Source organism: Macaca nemestrina, chromosome 11 (assembly GCF_043159975.1).
Source record: "Macaca nemestrina isolate mMacNem1 chromosome 11, mMacNem.hap1, whole genome shotgun sequence".
Lineage (NCBI taxonomy): Eukaryota > Metazoa > Chordata > Mammalia > Primates > Cercopithecidae > Macaca > Macaca nemestrina.
Window position 1 is genome coordinate 123,765,133 of NC_092135.1, and position 22,007 is coordinate 123,787,139.

At 39.9% G+C, this 22,007-nt stretch overlaps 1 protein-coding gene across 7 annotated transcripts in view; it reads left to right on the forward strand.

Moving 5' to 3' along the window:
- LOC105481327 (neuronal tyrosine-phosphorylated phosphoinositide-3-kinase adaptor 2) overlaps positions 1–22,007 on the forward strand; it is a 325,733-nt gene that overhangs the window by 241,432 nt on the left and 62,294 nt on the right. For 6 of the 7 annotated variants that reach the window (XM_011740831.3, XM_011740832.2, XM_011740839.3 and 3 more), the window contains one exon: positions 7,789–7,892. In XM_011740831.3, coding sequence (XP_011739133.1) covers positions 7,789–7,892 — 104 coding nt within the window. Of the gene's footprint in view, positions 1–7,788; positions 7,893–11,873; positions 21,165–22,007 lie in introns of those variants that run through there. The other variant, XM_011740835.3, reaches the window with a different exon arrangement.

The window sequence follows — 22,007 nt, forward strand, 5'->3', positions numbered from 1 at the left end:
CCTTACTTTTCTCTGGGTTTCAGGTCTTCAGTAGAATTCTAGTGTTCCCAAAAAGAGATATCAATTATTCCAAAATCAATAGTTTTACTATTCAACCCTTCTGTCCTAAATAACACTAGGACCTCAGTCCATGGCTACAGGATCCCAGGCATCATTCACAGCTATGCAAATCTCAGCTGTCTTCCCAGAGGAAAACTCCTTGAAAAGCTGAGGGGTGGGGATGGGGGAGGAGAGAAAGAGAGAGAGAGAGAGAGAGAGAGAGAGAGAGAGAGAGAGAGAGAAGCTACTCCCAAGATAGATTCTTGCATCCTGTTTTCTTTCTTTTCTCCACGGTCACAAAATGATCATGGCAGTTATCAGATTAGTTTTATCTTTTCATCTCCATAGTCACTATGCCCAGGTCTACCACCTTTTCAGAGATCTATAAAATACTTAATATTTTTTAAAAATCATAGCACCAAAATTCCAAAACTGCCACATTCACATTGTTTAAATCAGTAAAAAAGTGTGACATAGTTCAACGTAATTGTTAAATTTAGTATTAAAGCAATTCCATTCAATTTTGAAATAATCTCTAGACTACATTGTCAAATCCTGTAAGGATTCCTGAGTGTGCACAATTACTGTTTAGAAGTCATAGCCAATCATAATTAATTGGATTATTCACAGTCTAACAATTTCAAAAAAATAAAAATTCAAATTATATTCAGGAAAAAAAATTACATTTAGTGTAGGACACAAGGGCATCTTACTATGTTCACCTTGATGTGTGATGGGAGCCTCAAACGAAGTGTTCAGAATGCTGGAAAATTTTAATACAGTCCTGGCAAAACTGCCCCTTTGGATTCAGGTGTCAGTTTATCTCAAATAGCACATGTGTTTTTTTTTAAACAAAACAAAACAAAACAAAACTCTTTTCCAGAAATTACAGTTTGCAATGGGCATATGTTGGCATATTAAATAAATAAATAAATTTTTAAAAGCCACTCTGTGACTTCTATGTAACCCAAATCATTGATTAGAAACTTTCAGCATTATTAGCTACTTGGGGGAATCATTATGTCTTTGCTAGTACAGCAAAAATGTTATGTATTGAAAAAAAATGGAAAAAACATGTGTCCTCAGAATTTGACTGATTTTATTTCTTTAATGCTAGATGAAATTGTTCTTTCGTGTATGAAAATACACCAATCTTATATGGTTATGCAAATACAGTGGTTGAGAATGGTCATTTATCTTTTTTTCTGGAAACAAATAGAACTCCAATACTCACAGTAATAGCAGCAGACGCTGTGGAGATGATCCTATAACAATACTAATGACATAATACTGAACAAAAATTCAATTTTCCTTAAGGGAAAGATGACAAATGATTATCTTAAAAAAAAAGAGCAATGAAAGTTTATATCTATTAAGAATAAAAAGAAAGGCCAGGCATGATTGCTCATGCCTGTAATCCCAACACTTTGGGAGGCCGAGGTGGGCAGATCACCTGAGGTCAGGGGTTTGAGACCAGCTTGGCTAACGTGATGAAACCTTGTCTCTACTAAAAATACAGAAGATTAGCTGGCCATGGTGGCAAGCACCTGTAGTCCCAGCTTCTCTGGAGGCTGAGGCAAGAGAATTGCTTGAACCCAGAAGGCGGAGGTTGCAGTGAGCTGCGATCACATCACTGCACTCCAGCCTGGGCGGGAAACAAAACAAAACAAAACAAAAACTGTGGTCCTCCCTTCCTCTCTCCTTCTCTCCTTCCTTCCGTCCTTTCCCTTCTTTTTTCTTCCGTCTTTTTTCTTCCTTTTCCTTCCTTTCTGTTTCCCTCCTCCAGCTCCTCTCTCTCTCTCTCTCTCTCTCTCTCTCTCTCTCTCTCTCTCTCAATCAACCTCTTTCTCATTTTTTTCTCATTCTCTTTACACTTGATCTTCACTAAAATGCACAAGTGAGTCAACTTTTACTTCTAGGATGATACTAGAAGAGTTCTCAAAGGAAAATTTTCCTTGGACATAGGAAGAACAAGTGCCTTCTAGTTAATAATTAATCTCTCAATTGTGTGAATTTTCCTTGGGGTAGGAAAGCTCTGTCTTAGATCTCTTTGCAGGCATGTGCCCATTGTTTGTAGACCCCAAAATTCTTGGCAATTATCTGTCAAAATTCCAGATCAAAACTTATTGTTTTCAGGGTCATGGCTCCTTAGCCTCACTGTTCAAGTCTCAAAGAGCATTGCATTTCCAAAGGTAGGTGAGCCAAACATTGCACTTTGATGTTACAGGCCTAAAGGGTCTCTGAGAGGCTTGATTATAATTCGAATCTTTTCTAGAATTTTCAAGATTGTTTCAGGTAATTCTTTTGGTCAAAGGTAGGTGAGCTGAACAATTGGACTTTGATGTCACAGGCCTAAAGGATCTCTGAAAGACTTGGTTATAATTAGAATCTTTTCTAGAATTTTCATGATTGCTTCAGATAATTCTTTTGGCCAAAGAAACCTTGGTGGATGCAACCTCGTAAGGATTTGTTTCATCATCCCTGTCTCAGAAACACCATAGGAAATTCCAAATATATTTAGGTTAAGAATCATGTGAAACTGAAAGAAGAGCCAAAATAAGTGAGATAAACAAAAATCTCACCATTTAAAAAATGTTCCTGCTGGCTGGGCACAGTGGCTCATGCCTGTAATCCTAGCACTTTGGGATGCCAAGGCGGGTAGATGACCTGGGGTCGGGAGTTCCAGACCAGCCTGACCAACATGGAGAAAACCTCTCTCTACTAAAAATACAAAATTATCCAGGCGTGGTGACGCCTGCCTGTAATCCCAGCTACTCAGGAGGCTGAGACAGGAGAATCGCTTGAACCTGGGAGGCAGAGGTTGTGGTGGGCCAAGATTGTGCCTTTGCACTCCAGCCTGGGCAACAAGAGCAGAACTCCATCTCAAAAAACAAACAAACAAAAAACCAAACGTGCCATGAGATACCATTAAGCTGCAGTGTTATGGAGTGTGTGTGTGTGTGTATCTGCCTGTGTATGTGTGTGTACATTATGAATATATGGTAATGATCCTCATCTGTCGCTGCATGTGGAGTCATATTCTATGCTGGGATCGAACATTAGACCACTGGGTGACCTGACTCTAGAACTAGCCCACACAGGGTGCTTCGCTAGTAGTTTGATTTGCCATGTTCAGTGGGTGGTTAGTGGTTTATATTGCAGTGCCTAAGGAGACTTGATGAACCTAGACATGATCTGGACTGGCATGCTATGGGGGTAAAGCAAGATGTTTCCAGGTCAGGGTGAAATTGGGAGTTTGCTTGAATTTTGGTGAGGCATAGTCTGTGCATTGGAGATAATGTTGTCTACAATGGAAACAGGTTAAGTTGGTCTGACCAGAAACCCACAAAAGGGGAAATTAATCTTTAGGTACCTTAGGTGATATATAAGCCTTTTATCTGGTTAGATAATCTTTTTTCATCAGATGATAATATCTTCAACATAAACTGGAAAAAATCTCTATAGCAAATAATTCTTATTCTCATCCTTTTCTAGGAAAAAAAAAATACTGAATTTTCTCATTCCATGTGACTACATGTGGTAAGCTAGTCATGGCATGTATGGAAATATTGGCTTATTATGGAAACATGTCAACCAGGGTTCTGATGGATGCTTTGCTTATTGTTTTATATAATGAAGGATGATTCCTTAAGGTATGCAAGGATTGAGGCATCCTGGGAAATGAGGTTAATTTATAAGTTACCAGGATATTATATCTATGTCATCATATGATACACTTGTGGTTAAACAGCCTCAGAGAGAGTCCAGTGGTATTTTCAAGAGTGGCTGGGCAGACATTAAACACCCGCACAAAATCAAGGGAGAATTTTCAAATGCCATACCTCCTCTGTAGGAGCCCAGAGGGTCACACCCCCTCTAACTGGAATCACTGCCTTAATAAGTAGGGGAGAGAGGCTTGAAACTAGGTCTTATAACATATTCTTTGTTACGTCATGACCTCCTTGCTTTGAGGAGTTGCAGTCACCTTTACTAGGTTAATCTGAGTATCTTCAGTGAAAGAATAATACATAATAATAGAATGCTTACTAGGTGGTTCCCACCAGCAAAAATGCCAAAAACCACAGCAAGCAGTGCAAATGCTATCTAAGTGATAAGGCAGTTCAGAAGAGAGAGAGAAGAAAACAAGACCACAGGATGCTTTATAATAAAAGTACACTTTGAAGCAGGTCTTAGAAAATGGTAAGATATGGTTTGATTGAAGTCCATGCTTGGCAACAACTTGAGGTGAAAGATGGAAGAATCAAAAGTAGATACCAAGAGGGTAGACCAAATTTTATATATATGTGTATGTGTGTGTGTGTGTGTATGTGTGTGTGTGTGTATATATATATATATAGGGGTGTGTGTGTGTGTGTATATATATATATAAGATTTATTTTTTTTGAGATGGAGTTTTGCTCTTGTTGCCCAGGACGGAATGCAATGGCATGGTTTTGGTTCAGTGCAACCTCCGCCTCCTGGGTTCAAGTGATTCTCCTGCCTCAGCCTCCTGAGTAGCTGGGATTACCAGCATCCACCACCACACCCAGCTAATTTTTGTATTTTTAGTAGAGACAGGGTTTCACCATGTTGGCTAGCCTTGTCTCGAACTCCTGACCTCAGGTGATCTGCCCGCCTTGGCCTCCCAAAGTGCTGGGATTACAGGTATGAGTCACTGCATCGGGCACAAATCGTATATATTTTAGGAAGCAAGAAGCAGTGGAAAATAGAGTGGACCCGATCAGGTGGAGCCAGGTCACAGAGGACCTCTGGAAATTAGGCAATTGAACGTTTTTTAACAAGATGAGCGGCCTATGGTAATCTAGGAAACACAGTCTGCATCGTGTCCAAGTCAGATTTGAGCATAGAGATTATGGGGAGGTTTCTGAGATGAGTTGAGGTAACTACAGGAGCCATGGCAAGGAGGAAAAAAAAGCAAATTCCAACAGGATTAAATTTACAGAGAGAGGAAAAGAAAGCTCTGAACTGAAAAAGGACAAGATCTGGACCCTAAGCCTTTAGGAAAATGGAGGTGATGTTTTTACTATACATAGGAAAAGTAGAAGGAAGATCCAAGATATTGAGAAGAAGCTAGAACTTGGTTTGCATCCTGAGACAATGAAGACAGCCTAGTGACCAGGAAGCACAGGGGCTCAAAATCAAACAGGAGCATGGGAAGGGGACAGAGCTATGGAAACCTACATGTGACTCCAAGGGAAAATACTATATTTGAAACCATGAGAATGTTGATATTCTTAAGAGAGAAGGTGCGGAGGAAAAAGGCCAAGCAAGGCACAAGTTGGTAAAGCTAAAAGGACATGACACTGGGTTGAGAGTGAGGTGAAGGAATGCATATCACAGATGGAAAGGGAGTCATTTTCCAGAAAGAGAATGTGGTCGACTTGATTAAAAGTAGAAGGAGGAATAGAGGTAAGGGTCACCATGCACATACATGTGCAAGTGCGTGTGTACATGTGTGTGTGTAGGGGATGAGAGCCAGCTTTCACTAAAAGCACTTGTTATGTGTCTGGTGTTTTTCTATGAATTTTGCATGTAATTCAGTTTATCTGTTTACTTAGCACTAGTTCAACTCTTCTCCACTAACCTGGAAACCAGGACATTTCACTATTACTATTTCCTTATAATATGCAAGCAATAAATTCTGAAATGCTTTTGACTCTGGATCAGTCAGAAAGTAAGTCTGTGGATCTAGTATCCTTCCCACTTCAGATTTTGCTGCCCATTCAGTCCTGTTGGCAGGTGTTAATTACTGCAGCTTCTTCAGGGTCTCTCCTTGCCCTGCTCCCCAGAACACAGTGGATACTCTGATAAATGATACCACGGCACTCTCTACTTCTTCCTTCTAACATATTTCCTAATTTTCAGCAAATGATTTTAGATTTAATGTCTCTCCCCTGAGAATACACAAACGTCATTAGAATATGGAGTCTCCAACTCCTGGGCTCAAGTGATCCACCTGCATCAGCCCCACAAAGTGTTGAGATTATAGACGTAAGCCATCGTGACCGGCCCATCATTTATTGTTTAATGCCTATGTTTACTGCATAGACTGTGCACTCCCTATTGAATATTGCAGATTGCACTATTGCCATAAGGTAATACTGGGATTTTGGTCACTACTCTCTGGCAAGTTCCTGGCACATAGTAGGCATAGAATATATAGATGACGAATGTTGAGTAAGTGACTAAATTCATTTTATTTGAGAAGAACTAAAACTTAAATAATGAAAACAATTGTCTAAGATCATACACCTAGCAGAGTCAGATTCAAAATTAGCTCTAAGTCCAAACCTTGTTTATTGTCTTTTATTGTTTTCCTCTAAATCAGAAGTACAGAGAAAATACTATTTGATTTGCCAAGAAAGAAAACTATTAGTTCCCTTAGGAGAATAATTTTAATAGGTGAAGCACTGTTGAATAGGTGGAAACAGGACTGAGAGAGGAAAGGTGCATATGGGTGAGAGTGTATGAGTCTGTGTGTAAGTAGGCGTAAGCTTACTCATTCTGTGTGTCTGCATGTTGTGTCTGAGAGGGGTTGGGAGTGGAGGAGTGGAAGGCAATTGATGGAAACTGAAGTTGGCAGTGAACCATTCATGCAATGCAGATATAGTCAATGCTTTTCTCTGAAGTGCGATTCATATAGAAATGGCATAAGGATAGTGCACCTCCCCAGCGTGAGCAACACATTTTCTTTTCTTCCAACAGAATTGAGCACATTCTGGTTCTCTGGCACCTGTGTCCGTTCTCAGTACCATAGTTATGTCATATCATTTAAAATGAGTTGTTCGATGAGTTTAATTTTTAGGTCAAGTTTATAAAGAAAGACTTTTTGAAAAGCACCTGTTTATTTATTAGGCAAAGACAGAACTTGGAGAACCTTAGGTTTCTAATTTGTAAGTTGAGGGTATTGAAGCTGGAATGCACTAAGCACTTAAAAACCAGCAGCTCACATTGAAGTTTGTGATTAAATACAAATGTCCATTTTTCTTTCTATGACTTCTTTTTCCTTGATCAAATATCTTCAAATATGACTTTAAATTCATCATCTCTACCTCCCATATATCCTGTAATTTCTGGATGAAGGGAACTCTTTCAGTCCTCAAATTGTAACCTCTAAAGCATCCTGTCAGTGGCCTAGGCAGCTAATTTGGGCTCCTCAAATTAGATAAGAGGTAGGAGAAAGCTTTTTAAGTTGGAAAAATAATATTATGAAAGATAGCAAAAGTCTTGGAAGACAGTTATAAAATTTAATGCAAATCAAGATAAGTTGAAGAAATGTTACACTGAAAACATGATGATAGCATTCATGGAAGGAAGGAAAGCAGAACATTTGGAGAAGGGAGATAAGACATTTTAGGACACAGAAATCCTAGGGACCAAAGCTAAAAGTGAACACTCAAAATAGTCATGATACTTGCTTGTTCCCCTAATGGGTTGTTGTTGCTCCAGGGATGACTCCACAGAAACCAACCCTAAGTGGGGTAAAATGTGCAAGGGCACAAGGCCTGTGCTTCTGAGATTTGTTCCCCAGAAGCTGATCTGGGAATAAAGCTCCTTTTAGAGTCAACTGTTATGAAAGGGTTTTATCTCCCGCTAATGATTAGCAAACATAGGAGCATTTTGTATATTCCAAGAATAACTAACAAAACAAACTGGAAGACTGAAAAGCCACTTCATTATTTCAGATGTCAGTCAGCTAATATCGTGTCTTTTCCCCCTTGTTTCCAGAGCCTAAAGTAAGCTGCAAATTAGGCCGGTCTGCGTCGACGTCAGGTGTGCCTCCTCCATCAGTCGCTCCTCTCAGGCAAACCAGTGACCTGCAACAGAGCCAGGTACCATCATCGTTAGCCAATCGTGATTGACTTCCTGTGATGCAACTTGCCAAATGCTTCCCACCTCTGTCTGTCCTGTTGCTGTAGACAACTTTCTCATTTGCTTTTGTTTTTCTATGTGTGTATGGGTTGGGGGACGCGGGGGATGAGCTCTGGCAGTCTGTTTTCATTTGAAAAAGAATGTCTTTCTTTCTTGTGATTGGTGGTGAGACTTTCTTTGCTGTTTGTTACCAAATCGTTTTTGTCTCTGGTTTCCATCATTCTGTAATATAAATGTTGTAAACTTGTACTATACGTATTGGCTTAGTGGTTATTTTTTAAATCCTTTCTCTCTTTCATGTTTTGTGTACTTTTATATTGTCTCTGAAAATTTATCAATATTTGATAAATTTATCTACTTTGTTTTATGTAGATTTCTTTTTAAATGTTTTGTCCACAACACTTGCACAGATGTTGTCAATGAATCTGTACATATTTCTTAGCTCTTATCCTATTATACTGTAATGTTTCTGGTGGTTTTATTTTTATTTAGCTTGGAGCATGACTGTAAGACACTGTTGAATATTGATGTTCTTATGAATATTCATACCCCGATTCATTTGGATTGAGTATGGCAGCTAGTCTTTCTTCTTTCTTAGTCTATAGAGACAAATTGACTGGCCAGATAATCTAGATATTTAACAAAAACTACAGATTATTAATAAGGCAACCTTTAAATAAATGACTTTTCTCTCTTATACCGACAATATCAGAAATGTTCTCAGAAAGGGAATGTAAGTGCTCATGCATGGTAAATGAGATCTCAATTATCACTTGGAGAAATGAGACAAGAAATAAAGGCATACACTGAAATATCATTTAATACCTTACAGTATAATATATTGCTGTGATGTTTGTTTGGGTACGTGGTTGTGGATGCGGAATTAGTATGGGGAAAAAATCACTACACATAAATGTCCTATCTTTAGCTCACCCAATAGGAATTCAATACATTGACTTAATTTGTGAGGTTTAATTGTTGTTACTGTTGAGTATTATGGGTGTTAAGTAGGGTGGTGTCATTCTGGAGTGGTTTCTCTCTGCTTCCTAGCTTTAATCTTTGCATTCATGAAACTCCTCTGAAATAGTAACTTATAAAACACTGATGATACCTCCAAGGGAACTGCCCATTACTGCTGAGCAAATTATATATTCATCTATTATTTTAAATGTCAGGCTATTTTAAAAACATAACTAAGTAGAATAATTGCATTTTTCTCTAATGAGAGACATTGTGCCTCTTTGTATTTTTGTCTGACTTAAATATGCAAAAGAGTTGATTTATAAATATATGAGGTATCTGCAAATACAAGAAATGAGATGCTTCTCTCAAGGGTATCTCAAGTACCATTTAGAATTTCTTGTGTCTTAATTTAAAATGTAAATGCCTTTATATAAATGTTAAATGCCTTTATAACTAAATGTACCAACTCAAACACTTTTTGGATATAAAAGAAGTAGAAACAGTAAGACACTGAATAAAATAAATAAGCTAAACTGCCAACTTAGCTGATTAAAGCTGTTCCAAAAATATTGTACTTACCAACATTTAAAGCTTAAAATCATTGGGTACTGAAAGAAGATAAGTTTAGCTAATTGGCAGAGGATTGCACTAATACAATCAGGTTTTCAAGTTTATGACCCTTGCTAGTATATTATCTTCAATATCTCAGAGAGGTTTTGTATTATTTGTTTTGTTTTGCTTTTCTCCTAATTGTCTTTATAGCTGTTTCACCCTAAGCCCCTTCAAACTCTCAGTGAAAGCAGGTTCCTGGGATAGACTTCCAGAATAGAAACAAGGTATACCCTTTGTGCCTTTGCATTATCAACTCTTTGCTCACCTGATGGGAAGTTCTTCATTTTTCAAAATATAGCAAGGGAGAAAGTCCAAGATGCCTTTATATGCTGTTGTTTCCTTACCTGCTGATAGAGATTCTGACACACAGTCAAATCATACATGGGCTATCAGAACTATAAATTAGAAGGCTGGCTTCTGGGTTTCTCCTCTGTGGCTTATGGCCAGTTGTAGTATACATGCATTCCTATACTCTAGAGATGAAGTGGTAAGCAGAGCTCATGTGAACATTGCTCTGAGCTCCTCTGACTTAGCATTCAACTTAGGTCAACAAATACTTATTGGCCAGGCACGGTGGCTCATGCCTATAATCCCAGCACTTTGGGAGGCAGAGGTGGGCGGATCACAAGGTCAGGAGATCGAGACCATCCTGGCTAACATGGTGAAACCCCATCTCTACTAAAAATATAAAAAATTAGCCGGGCATGGTGGCGGGTGCCTGTAGTCCCAGCTACTCAGGAGGCTCAGGCAGGAGAATGTGGTGAACCTGGGAGGCAGAGCTTGCAGTGAGCTGAGATCATGCCACTGCACTCCAGCCTGGGCGAGAGAGCAAGACTCCATCTCAAAAAAAAAAAAAAAAAATTAAAAATTAAAAGTCCTTTTCTCACCTAATTCCCATGCCCTCAACCATAGTCTTGACTAAGATGTCTCTTTTAATTACAACCAGGATGGCACTGCCCTGTGCTCAGGCATGTAAGACAACGGTGAAAAAACATGTAAAACTGTTGAATCTAACAGTGACTACTCATACCTAAACAAGGATAGGGAACACCTAGCATTATCAAACAAACAATCCCTCTGGTCACTTTTTAAGCAGTTTTTACAACACCAAGACTCCTGGTAGTTATTAAAACCCAGAATTCTTAATAGGAGATTAGTAGACTTCTTACTAGGAAAATCACTGGAATCCACATGATCTATGAAAACAAACAAAAGGCCAGGTGCGGTGGCTCACACCTGTAATCCCAACACTTTGGGAGGCCGAGGCAGGTGGATCACCTGACGTTAGGAGTTTGAGACCAGTCTGGTCAATATGGTGAAACCCCATCTCTACTAAAAATACAAAAAATTAGTTGGACGTGGTGGTGCACACCTGTAATCGCAGCTACTTGGGAGGCTGAGGCAGGAGGATGGCTTGAACCTGGGAGGCAGAGGTTGCAGTGAGCTGAGATTGTGCCACTGCATTCCAGCCTGGGCAACAGAGTGAGACTCCATCTCAAAAAAATAAAATAAAAAATAAATAAAACAAACAAAATCAGTCACTCACCTCTAAATAATTCTAGTGATGCTTGTCTATGGAGGAATCTGACCTTACGAAGGCTGTGACATTCCAGCCACATTATGGGGCATTACCCTCCATACAGAAAGATCTGTGTTACTTCTCAGATTGTTGTTCTCATCCCATCTCTATTCAGTTTTCTTGGTCCTCGTTTGTCACTCACCGTTTTCATGTCATGGTTGGAGCTGTCTGAGAATTGTTGCAAGTGGAGTTAGGTAGAAGGGCTTGACATTACTCCAGCAGAGATTCACAGAGGTGACCAAAGTGACTGGTCCCCATTCTCCATGGACCTGGGGCCAATAGTGACAGCCCACCACCAGAGTTTGTGTATAAACAAAGGGGAAGGTATGTTTGCTTGCCTTTGCAATTAGTTTTAGCTTCAGGTAACTACAGCGGACACAAGATCTGTAGAAATGTATCATTGTATCTGACTGGAACTTCAAAATATGTAAGAGAAAATGGGAAACTCTGGAAAAAAGTGTGAGTTCTAAAGCATTTAGAGTTTGCCCGGAAAGACATATTATTCTCTGACACTCAGAGAGATAAAAATAAGGTTTTATTCTTTCTTAATTTGCTCCTGAGTAAATAGACTAGACGTGGGGCAATTAGGCACATTTTCTTGGAACTTCCTTATAATGCAGGCATGTTTCTGCGTTTACTGTCATAGAAATCTTTGGAAATCAGACTGAATTTTTGTGCCTACCATTAGAAAGTTAATTTATTTTCTTAGTAAATAAAGTCAAACTGCACAGGAGTCATGTATTAAACTTGGAGCACGTTACTTTCTCTTTTGTATCCTCTGTAATAGAGTAGAAAGCCGTGTACTCAGAAGAAAGAGATGTGAATGCTCTTAGACACAGCAGATGATGATGATGTTCATGTGATTCCTCCATCTCTGGCTGATCTCAGCCTCCTTCTTCAGTGGCCCCATTGGAGACAGTGCCATCTATACTCTTGCTGCACAGGGGATGCTATAGCAGCTGATGTACAGGCCATATCAAACCATGCTTTCCTGCAAGAATGGAGCAGCTAAGATGTGTCTCCAAACAGAACTGCAGCTCTCCTTGGAAAAATGTTCCCAAGACATGTTTGAATTCGTTTTTCTAGGAAGGAAGGACGTGGGAGCCACAGCCTCCACTAACACACACACACACACACATACATACATACACACAAACACAATCACACTCACATTCACTCACACACACATATTTTTTTTACTAGCAGATTCTCATGTCAAGGAATTACAAAGCTAAGAGTGACCCAAGTGTCGAACTGAAACCTCAACTTCTTCAGAGGCTTGTCACTCTAAACTGAATTATCTCTGATCATCCTTGATTTGGAGGAGGGAGGTAAGAAAAGGTCACCTGTAATTTCCTCTGGACACACATTCCAAAGTTTGACAGACCAAATCTCTTTAGAAACCTACACAGAGTGCTTAGAAACCACGTAGGGCTTTGCCTCTGAAGCCATGATCTCTGTGGGTCCTGTGTGTGATGATACCTGTGTCCTCACCACCCAGGACAAAACTTGCCCAACCCAGTCCCTTCTGTATACTTAATAGCTGTTATCCAGGCGAGTAAGCACCGTTCCTTTCAACTTGCCCCTTCAGGATTACTTAGCAAATGCTTACTCCTTTTCATAGCAGCCCCCTGGCCTCTCACCAAGCTCCTAACATCCCCTTTGCTTGACGACCTTGCTGGAGAATGAGAGCCTGCCAGGGCTGCCTCTGGAGCAGAGGCGGGTTCTCTCTTTCCATGGGCTCTACAGGTGTGTCATTACACCAGCATTGGCCGGCATTCCTGGATAATGGAACATGTCAGGGGGTCCATAGCTTGATGCATATCTAGAGTGTATTTCTGAACATGCTCAGATGCCAGAATTGTTTTCTACAGACTTGAAAAAAGAAGATAGACAACCCAAAGATAGGGATGTGGGGTTAGTACATGTGAAGACTAGGGTGAAGGACTTAGGTGAATTTCTTTGCTAGGACTGTGCTTAGTTCAGAGGTCTTCCGCCAATGCCCAGCACAAAGTGGGGCCCTCAGTCATCATTTGTTGACTTACTCAGCATCTCTCTCTATAAACATCTTCCTGTATATATGCTTCAAAATTTTTTTTCTCAGTTTGATTTCGTTCCTGTTCTTCAGTCCTTAATATTTCCAAAGCAGGGTCTGTGAGTTCTGAGCTTTCATTGAACTTTCCAGATAGGACATTTGCACATGAAACATGCCTAGGAGCCTGGAGAGTGTGAGAAAGGCTAACAATAAGGGGAGGCAGGAGAGTAAGGCCTAGAGTGTGAAATCAGAAATCTAATTCTTTTTTTTTTTTTTTTCGGAGATGGAGTTTCACTCTTGTTGCCTAGGCTGGCATGTAATGGTGCGATCTCAGCTCATTGCAACCTCTGCCTCCAGGTTCAAACGATTCTCCTGCTTCAGCCTCCTGAGTAGCTGAGATTACAGGTGTCTGCCACCACACCTGGCTAATTTTTTTTGTATTTTTAGTAGAGACGGGGTTTCACCATGTTGGCCAGGCTGGTCTCAAATTTCTGACCTCATGATCTACCTGCCTCAGCGTCCCAAAGTGCTGGGATTACAGGCGTGAGCCACTGCGCCCAGCCAGAAATCTAATTTCATCTCCTGGGTGCCCACCCCAACTCTAAATAATGTAATCTTAAAGGCTGCAAAGCTGCATCTTCATTTAATTTTTGCCTTCAATAGGATCAAGCAGAAAAACAAAAACAAGTCCTAAGGGCAATATGGGAAACCTCTTTCAATTTTGCTGTGAACCTAAAACTACTCAAAAAAAAAAAAAAAAAAAAAAAAAAAAAAGGAAAAGAAAAGTAAAAACAAAATCCAAAACACCGTAAAATGTAAGAGTAGAAAAACTTCAAAAATATTTTCTCTTTAGAATTCTCAGGCTACTATGAGCACGGAGATGACTTGTTTTGCCAAAGTCATGCATGCTTTAATTTAGCCCTTTGTCCTATAGACCAAGGACATTTTATCTGATCAGTTGGATACAATTTCAAGTCTTTCCTTCTTTGAGACTAACGTTCTACAGTGGACAGGAGTAAGCAGTGCTGGGAACGAGAGAGCCACAGAATATGTAATGGGAGAGCATGTGCCACCCTGACTCTGTGTGACCAAAGGCCCCTTCTCTATCATCTGTTGCTCAAGTGTTGGACAAATGTGTTTTCTTTCTGTTTGTTTGTTTTTTTTTCTGAGATTCTGTGATATTCCAGATTCTCCTATCAGACCTGAACTGGGAACATGTTTTCCATGCCATTTGTACATTTATACACCTGATTTGATTCTATGCTCATGATTACATCACATGATGGAAATGGAAGAAAAGCAGAAACAACACACAGAACAGAACCAGCAAAATCTGAACTCATTAATACACAGCTTCTCACCACCACACGGCTTCTATCAGGCTGTGTGATACATCTTAAAATTGGCTCTTATTATTCGCTTCCTTCTGCATACATGTCAATCTTACGTATATTTCCAAACATGAAAAACCCTAAGGGGAGGACTTGGAACACCCTCACCAAGTTCACAGTACAACATCAGAATCATGTTTGAGAAGCGTTCCTCTGTACTAACTTTAAATTGTGGAATAAAGTGCTATGTTAACAAAGATTATGTTACAAATAAATTATGCTTGTTATAAAAATGATATTTACCAAAGAATTTGGATCTAGCCCTGTGAAATGTGGAATAAATTCATATTACAAATAAGAACGTCAGTGGCTAAGTTGATCTGTTACCAAGTATTATAGCATAGTTGCATTAAAACAATGCAAGTGCAAAAAATATATAAAAAGCATTATCGTATGTGTGCTTTCTACAGTCCTGTCAGATTGTTTTATAAAAATGTTAGGTTTAGTTCTTTGTGGCGCTCTCTATAAACTTTAATTAATGTCATATCTAAGGCAGAAAATAAAATTTGTTATTACTTTTAAATGGCAGCTGATTCAAGGAATATGTAAAATGAAATGTTGGAATTATTTCCTTTCTACCTTAATACAAAGAATTCAGAGGGTGGTAACTCTTTACAACTGAGCCGCAGTATGGGCTAAGTAACTTACATATTATTTAGCCATTACATGCTTATTCACTTTTACATACTTTATGCAGCAGAATATTTGGGGGTCACTTTTTAAAGTCCGGAAGTTCCATGATCAGTCTCTCAGTAACTCCATTATAGAGTGGAATAAAACAAAACAAGCTCATGCCTGCCACCAACAACCTTGTCATTTATTCTGTCAGAGCAAGGAGGATATAATAAGCAAGAAGATGTTCTCAAAAAAGTCTTGAGCCAATTGACAAATAAGGGTGGGGATTGGGCCCAGTGGACTCTGAGGGTGCCTGTTATCTGACTCTGCTGTCCCTGGTACCTGTGCGTGTCCCTCTCTTCAGCATCCAAGGTCAGAGTTATCAACTAAACCACCAAAGCTACAGGTGTGAAGTAGCAGAAGTACGTACTCCAGCATCCTTTACCGTCTGGGAGGGACAAAATGTTATTCAAGGTTCTTAGGTGAAGTTTGCATAATGAACATTATGTGCCATTTATTGTCACCTCTGATGTGCTTACCATGTGCCAGGACTGGGCTGAGAGCACGCCTGCATTATTGGACGTGTGTTCCCTACAGTCCTCACTGATGGGTACTATTATTATCCCACATCACAATCAAAGATACCAAAGTGAGTGAGGTTACATACCTCATCCAAGGTTTTGTATTTATTAAATGTCAAAGGCTATGCTATTAACCACTCAAAAACCTGAGATTTACCACTGGAAAACCTAAGACAGACAAGAACCTGAGACTTACAGGAAGTAAAGATTTATTAGAATGCTAGCTCTACCGGTTAGTGGCTGTGAGACCTGGAATATGTTGGTGAACCTTTCTGAGTCTGGGGTTGTTGTTGAGGATTAACATGATAACATAGGTGTGTAAAGTCCTGGATAGACATTACCCATTGGAAAAATACTAATTCTTTCTCCTTTTCCTAACAGCTTTTCCTCTTTCCAAAAGATTCAACTTTTCTGCTTGCTGGAAAATTCTAAAGAGGAAAGTAGTTCAGTCGGTGGTATTCCAAAGGCAATAGTCACTGAAGGAATGCTTAGCCCACCCCACTATCACCCACCTGGTATAGAACTGCTAGTGCATGGTGATAAGAAAAAGCAGACAGATTTCTAGTTGGTTCTATCACTGGTTTTAAGTTCTCCATAGACCCTGCGTCTCATTATTGCCTGCACCTGAGGCAAATTGATTCCCCCCACGTTATTCTTGGTACCCCACTCGAGCCGATTATATTCATTACTCCTTCTTTCATAATTACAAAATTAGATACTCAGTTATTTACCATGTAATAGGGAGTTTAGGTCTGGCATTTCTTCTTACCTTGTAGGTCTCATATATGGGTTGGAGGCAAAGTAAGTAGAAATTGGCTACAGGTAGCATTTCAGAACTGTCAGCTCTCCTGCCCCCAATACTACTTACTCACCTCTTCAAATTAAGGTATGAGTAAATACAATGAAAACATTAAGTCTATAGAGGAAGTTATTATCTTCTAGGGTCTGGACAGCAGGTATTAGAGACACAGGACACATTTTTTTTTTTTTTTTTGCCAACCTCAGCATTTACTTAAATATTCCCCATACCAGTTTTAAATGCCTCTTTTTTTAATGCCTGCAAGCATTCACATTATAAAATATATCGATTTAACTATTAAAACGAATGTCTGGCTTCAGACGGGGCGGGCCAACCCAGCCTGTGGAAAAGTAGCATAACACTAGGTGGATACATGGCGCCACCTAGCGTGTGAAGTGCACTTTGCAATCTATACTTGGCTTTCAAAAATTGAACCAAACAAAACTGTTTTATGACAGAGAAGATGTATGTGTTGTTCGGGATAATAAGCAAAATGCCTCTAGAAATCTATGACAAAATCTTTTGATGATGTTTGTTTTGAATTTTTTTTCATTACTTTAATCTTGCAATTTTAGGTTCTCTAACTTTTAAGTAGTATGCCTTTAAAAATAATACTTTTTAAGGAGGGGAAAAAATGAATCACAGCTAGTGATTTCAGAGTGCTATGCATTATTTATGAATATGTGCAGCTGTTTTCACTAGGATTTATGACATCTTCTGTGCATTGTAGATCCCTTAATTCAACCTGAGTTTCCAGGAAAGGAGATCATTATCCCTCTTTTGTCAACTGAAAAGGAAAAGAACAGAAAAATCATGACTGGTTAAATGGAAGAATTCCTTCTTGATTCTTTTGTTTTCCATTAACATATTTGAAACAGCTAGCTTGAGAGTCTTTCCGGAAAGGAGTATTCTTTCTAACTTGTGGGTAAATTTACCTCCAACTTAAATTGCATGTGCATTAGGAATAAATGTTTACATGCTGTCAGTACTGGCTCAGAGCTGCTGTACACTTCATTCAGAATAATAAATACATCCTTGCCATAAGTTTTTCACTCAAGAAGCACTAGAGATCTTTAGCACTAGCACCCAGCTCACCTGTTGGACAAATCTTTGTCCTTCATTCTGTGCTACAAATGAACATTATCCTTCATGTCAAAAACACTTCTCCAGATAAATCGGGTTCCTAAAATAGCTTTTGTTGAGGACATCTTTTGTGCTGGACACAGTGCTCAGAATGCTGTATTATCTAATGTTGTTCTTACAGCATACTTTTGACGTAGGTAATATTATACCCATTTCACGGATGAGAAAATTGAGGCTAGAGAGTTTCTGTTACCTATTGAACGTCTTATACACTACTGAGTGGCTTTATGGACTTAAGATGTAAAACCAGGTGGTTCTATATACCAAACCCCCGCTTTATGCATAGTTGCCTCATATATAGCTTCCTTTTTGAATTTGTTCTTTTTTTTTTTTTTTTTTTGAGACGGAGTCTAGCTCTGTTGCCCAGGCCAGAGTGCAGTGACGTGATCTTGGCTTACTGCAACCTCCACCTTTTGGGTTCAAATGATTCTCCTGCCTCAGCTTCCCAAGTAGCTGGGATTACAGACCTGCACCACCACACCCGGCTAATTTTTGTATTTTTAATAGAGACAGGTTTCACCATGTTGGCCAGGCTGGTCTCAAACTCCTGACCTCAAGTGATCGACCCACCTCGGCCTCCCAAAGTGTTAGGATTACAGGCGTGAGCCACTGTGCCTGTCCCTGAATTTGCTCTCTTTTGAAAACTTACCTCCCTTCACTTTCATTCATCATTGATTTAATCACTCTTCAATTTCCCAGGTCTTAACTTTTGACTTTTCGAGACTAAAATTTCACAGGAGAGGACAAGTTCAACTAGGACTTCAACTAAGCAGAGCGCCACCTAGGAGCAAAATCTCCAAGGTTGAGATGAGGTTGGGAATGTAACTCCTGGAAGAAAGCTAAATTCCATTCACTGGTTATTATATTTTTGTGGACCATGGACTAGTGTGGTAAGACATCAGCCCTGCAGCTGCGCATGTGCACAAGTGTCTGTGAATATTAACACCTGAGCACATCAAACACTTTCCACATTCTGAAAAGAAAACATATCCTCGCCCACACATGCACACATAGATATCAGCTTCCAGAGTACTGGTGTAGATTTAACCAACAACACAAAAGACCAAGATGTATTCACCAAAATGTATCTGGCTTCTGGATTTCCCCAGGATCCTATGGACAGACACTTTAAAGTGGGGGGAGGGAACCCCAACTGTACTGTCACTTCAAAGCATTTGTTTTCTAAAGTAAATGCTGCATTACAGCTAGTTAATAATCCCTAGTTGTCAGTTATTTTGACAGGGATGGTATTTGGAATGCTGCATTTAATGACTTCGTTCCCAGAAAATGAGAAAGTTATTTGAAGGACCAAAAGGTGTCAAGAGTAATCCTAACCAACCCAATCAACTTTGCATATGAAAGGGGAGGAGGCTTTTCGGGAGAAACCAACAGAACCAAAGTTGCTTATCATTCAAGGAACGATCTAGGAAGGAACACAATCTGTACTGTCACTTGTCTGATATAAACCTAAATAATGAAACAAGGGACCTACCCTTGGAGAAACCGAACACTCATATCCGACGATCACAGTCTCCAGGCCTCGTGGAATTTCCAAGGATTTTGATTTCTACATCCATATAAAATAAATAATGAATTACAAAAGCACACTTTAGACCAGAAGGGGTTAAATGTGTTCATTTTCAGTCATTCGTTTATCCAAAACATGGGCTATGTTTAACATTTGCTTTGAGCAAAAAAGTACAAAGCACTGTTTTTACTGTAAGCATGCATGGAGCGCTAGGGAGAAGCAGGATGTGCCCAGGACACCAGTACAGAAGGCGACGGGGGCCAATCCAGCATCTTTATGATTTGTGCTTTTTTTCTCTTGAATCCAAACAGTCTCGCAAGATGACTCTGCAGTTTGATCACAGGGTTAGTGTCTCTCACCCGTTTTCCCAGCTCCAGCTTCTAAACTCACCCTCTGTTCCCAGATCCATTCTTCACAGCAGCAAAAGAGTGATCAGAGTTGACTTTCTCCATGCACAATACTTAAGGGTGCCCACTGCTGGCAGCATGAATCATGAACAACTCTGCTTGGATTTCAAGGCCCCGTGTGACCTGGCTCTGCTCTTCCTGTTCAGCTTGCTTGTCCATGACCTGTCTCCATTCACCTGCTACACCTCAGGCTCATGGACATACCCGCCACAATTATTTCTGTCTCACTTTTTTTTTTTTTTTTTCTGAGACAGAGTCTTGCTGTGTTATCCCAGGCTGGAGTGCAATGGCGTGACCTCAGTTCACTGCAACCTCCGCCTCCCGGGTTCAAGCGATTCTCCTGCCTCAGCCTCCCAAGTAGCTGGGATTACAGGCACACATGACCACGCCCGGCTAATTTTTGTATTTTTAGTAGAGACGGGGTTTCACCATGTTGACCAGGATGGTCTTGATCTCTTGACCTTGTGATCCACCTGCCTCGGCCTCCCGAAGTGTTGGGATTACAGGCGTGAGCCACCGCGCCCGGCCCTGTCTCACTTTTAAATATTCCTGGCATGCCTCCAAGAGTTGCCTGACTCTTCCTTCTTCTTGGAACACCCTCCCTAGTCCTTGACTCCTGGCAAACTATTGCTTATTTTTCAAGTCTGGGATCAGTGTGCTCTCCTATCCACAAGGCTTTTTTATCTTTCCCAAGCAGCATCTCCCTTCTCTGTCTCTTCCCTGTACTTACTGTCATATCCATGAAAGGCCTTATTTTTGTATCAGAGAGGAACATTGTCTGAGGAATATTACCCTTTGTTCTATTACACAGTAAAGCAGTGTGGGGAAAGTCAAGTTAAGTAAATTTCTCTACTATCTGCGTTTCAAATGTGCTGATGTGCAGTGGAAATTGCAAAGCAAGGGATATAATATTGCTTATGTTTCTCAAATGTATCTGACCATGGAATGTGTTTTTCATTTTTCCAAGGAGCATGTATTGATTCCAAAAATTCAGCTTATAATTGTTTGCATTAGAATGGAGGCTTCTTGAGGCCTGAGAATGTCTATTTTTATCCTGGAAATTTCTTGCTGTCTCAATACATATTGAATGAATAAATAAATGCTAAGGGTGGAAATGAACTAGCATGTCATTGTATAACTGTTATAATAACTTGCAGACACACTGGGACTGTTGACTGTGGCTCTGCACAGTCATCACATAGGCCCACCTCAGCTAGTTACTTACCAGTTTTACCTACTTACTGAGGATGAGAGAGAAAAATTAGAGAATAGAACTGAAATGCAAGTACCACTGAGAGTGATAATGCAAAGTGATAACGCAATGACTGCACTTCACATTGGAAGAGAAATCTCTTCTAAACTCATTTCTAAAAATTTACTTGATGATTATTTTTATTTTATTTATGCATATTTTTGAGATAGAGTCTTGCTCCATAGCCTGGGCTACAGTGCAGTGGTGCGATCTCGACTCATAGGGAGGCAACCTCTGCCTCCCTGGTTCAAGAGATTCTCCTGCTTCAGCCTCCCAAGAAGCTGGGATTACAGGCACCTGCCACCATGCCTGGCTTTTTTTTTTTTTTTTTTTTTTTTTTTTTTTTTTTTTTTTTGTAGAGATGGAGTTTCTCCATGTTGGCCAGGCTGATCTTGAACTCTGACCTCAAGTCATCTGCTTACTTTAGCCTCTCAAAGTGCTGGGATTACAAGTATGAACCACCATGCCAGGCCTCATTCCTAAAAATGGATTTTTTTTTTCTTTTAAGCAGACTTAGGCTGGGCGCAGTGGCTCATGCCTGTAATCCCAGCATTTTGGGAGGCTGAGATGGATGGATCACCTGAGGTCAGGAGTTCAATACCAGGTTGACCAACATGACAAAACCCCATCTCTACTAAAAATACAAAAATTAGCTGGGCGTGGTGGCAGCCTGTAATCCCAGTCACCGGGGGCAGGGAATGGGGAGCTAAGGCAGGATAATTGCTTCAATCCGGGAGGCGGAGGTTGCAGTGAGCCGAGATTGTGCCATTGCACTCCAGCCTGGGAGACAGAATGAGACTCCATCTCAAAAACAAACAAAAACAAACAAAGGTTTCTGAATATTAGGAGAAACTATATCATGGAAACCATTCTAGAAAGATAGAAAGACATTCCATACTTGAGTGATACAACAGTCTCTGAGAACAGAAGGGATTATGAAGCCTTCTCTCCACAAATAATATAGAATTTTATCTTTGCAAATAGCACAAATATTACATAATTTCTCCATAAATTTTACTTAACTTTATTTAGATATTCTCTTCACAAAATTTTGCGTAAGTTTATTGAAGCTGAACTTTTCTCTTTTCTCTCTCTCTCTCTCTGTCTCTCTCTTTCTTTTTTTCTATAGTTCTGCCCTGGCTTTGCTGAACAGTTTCACTAAACACATGG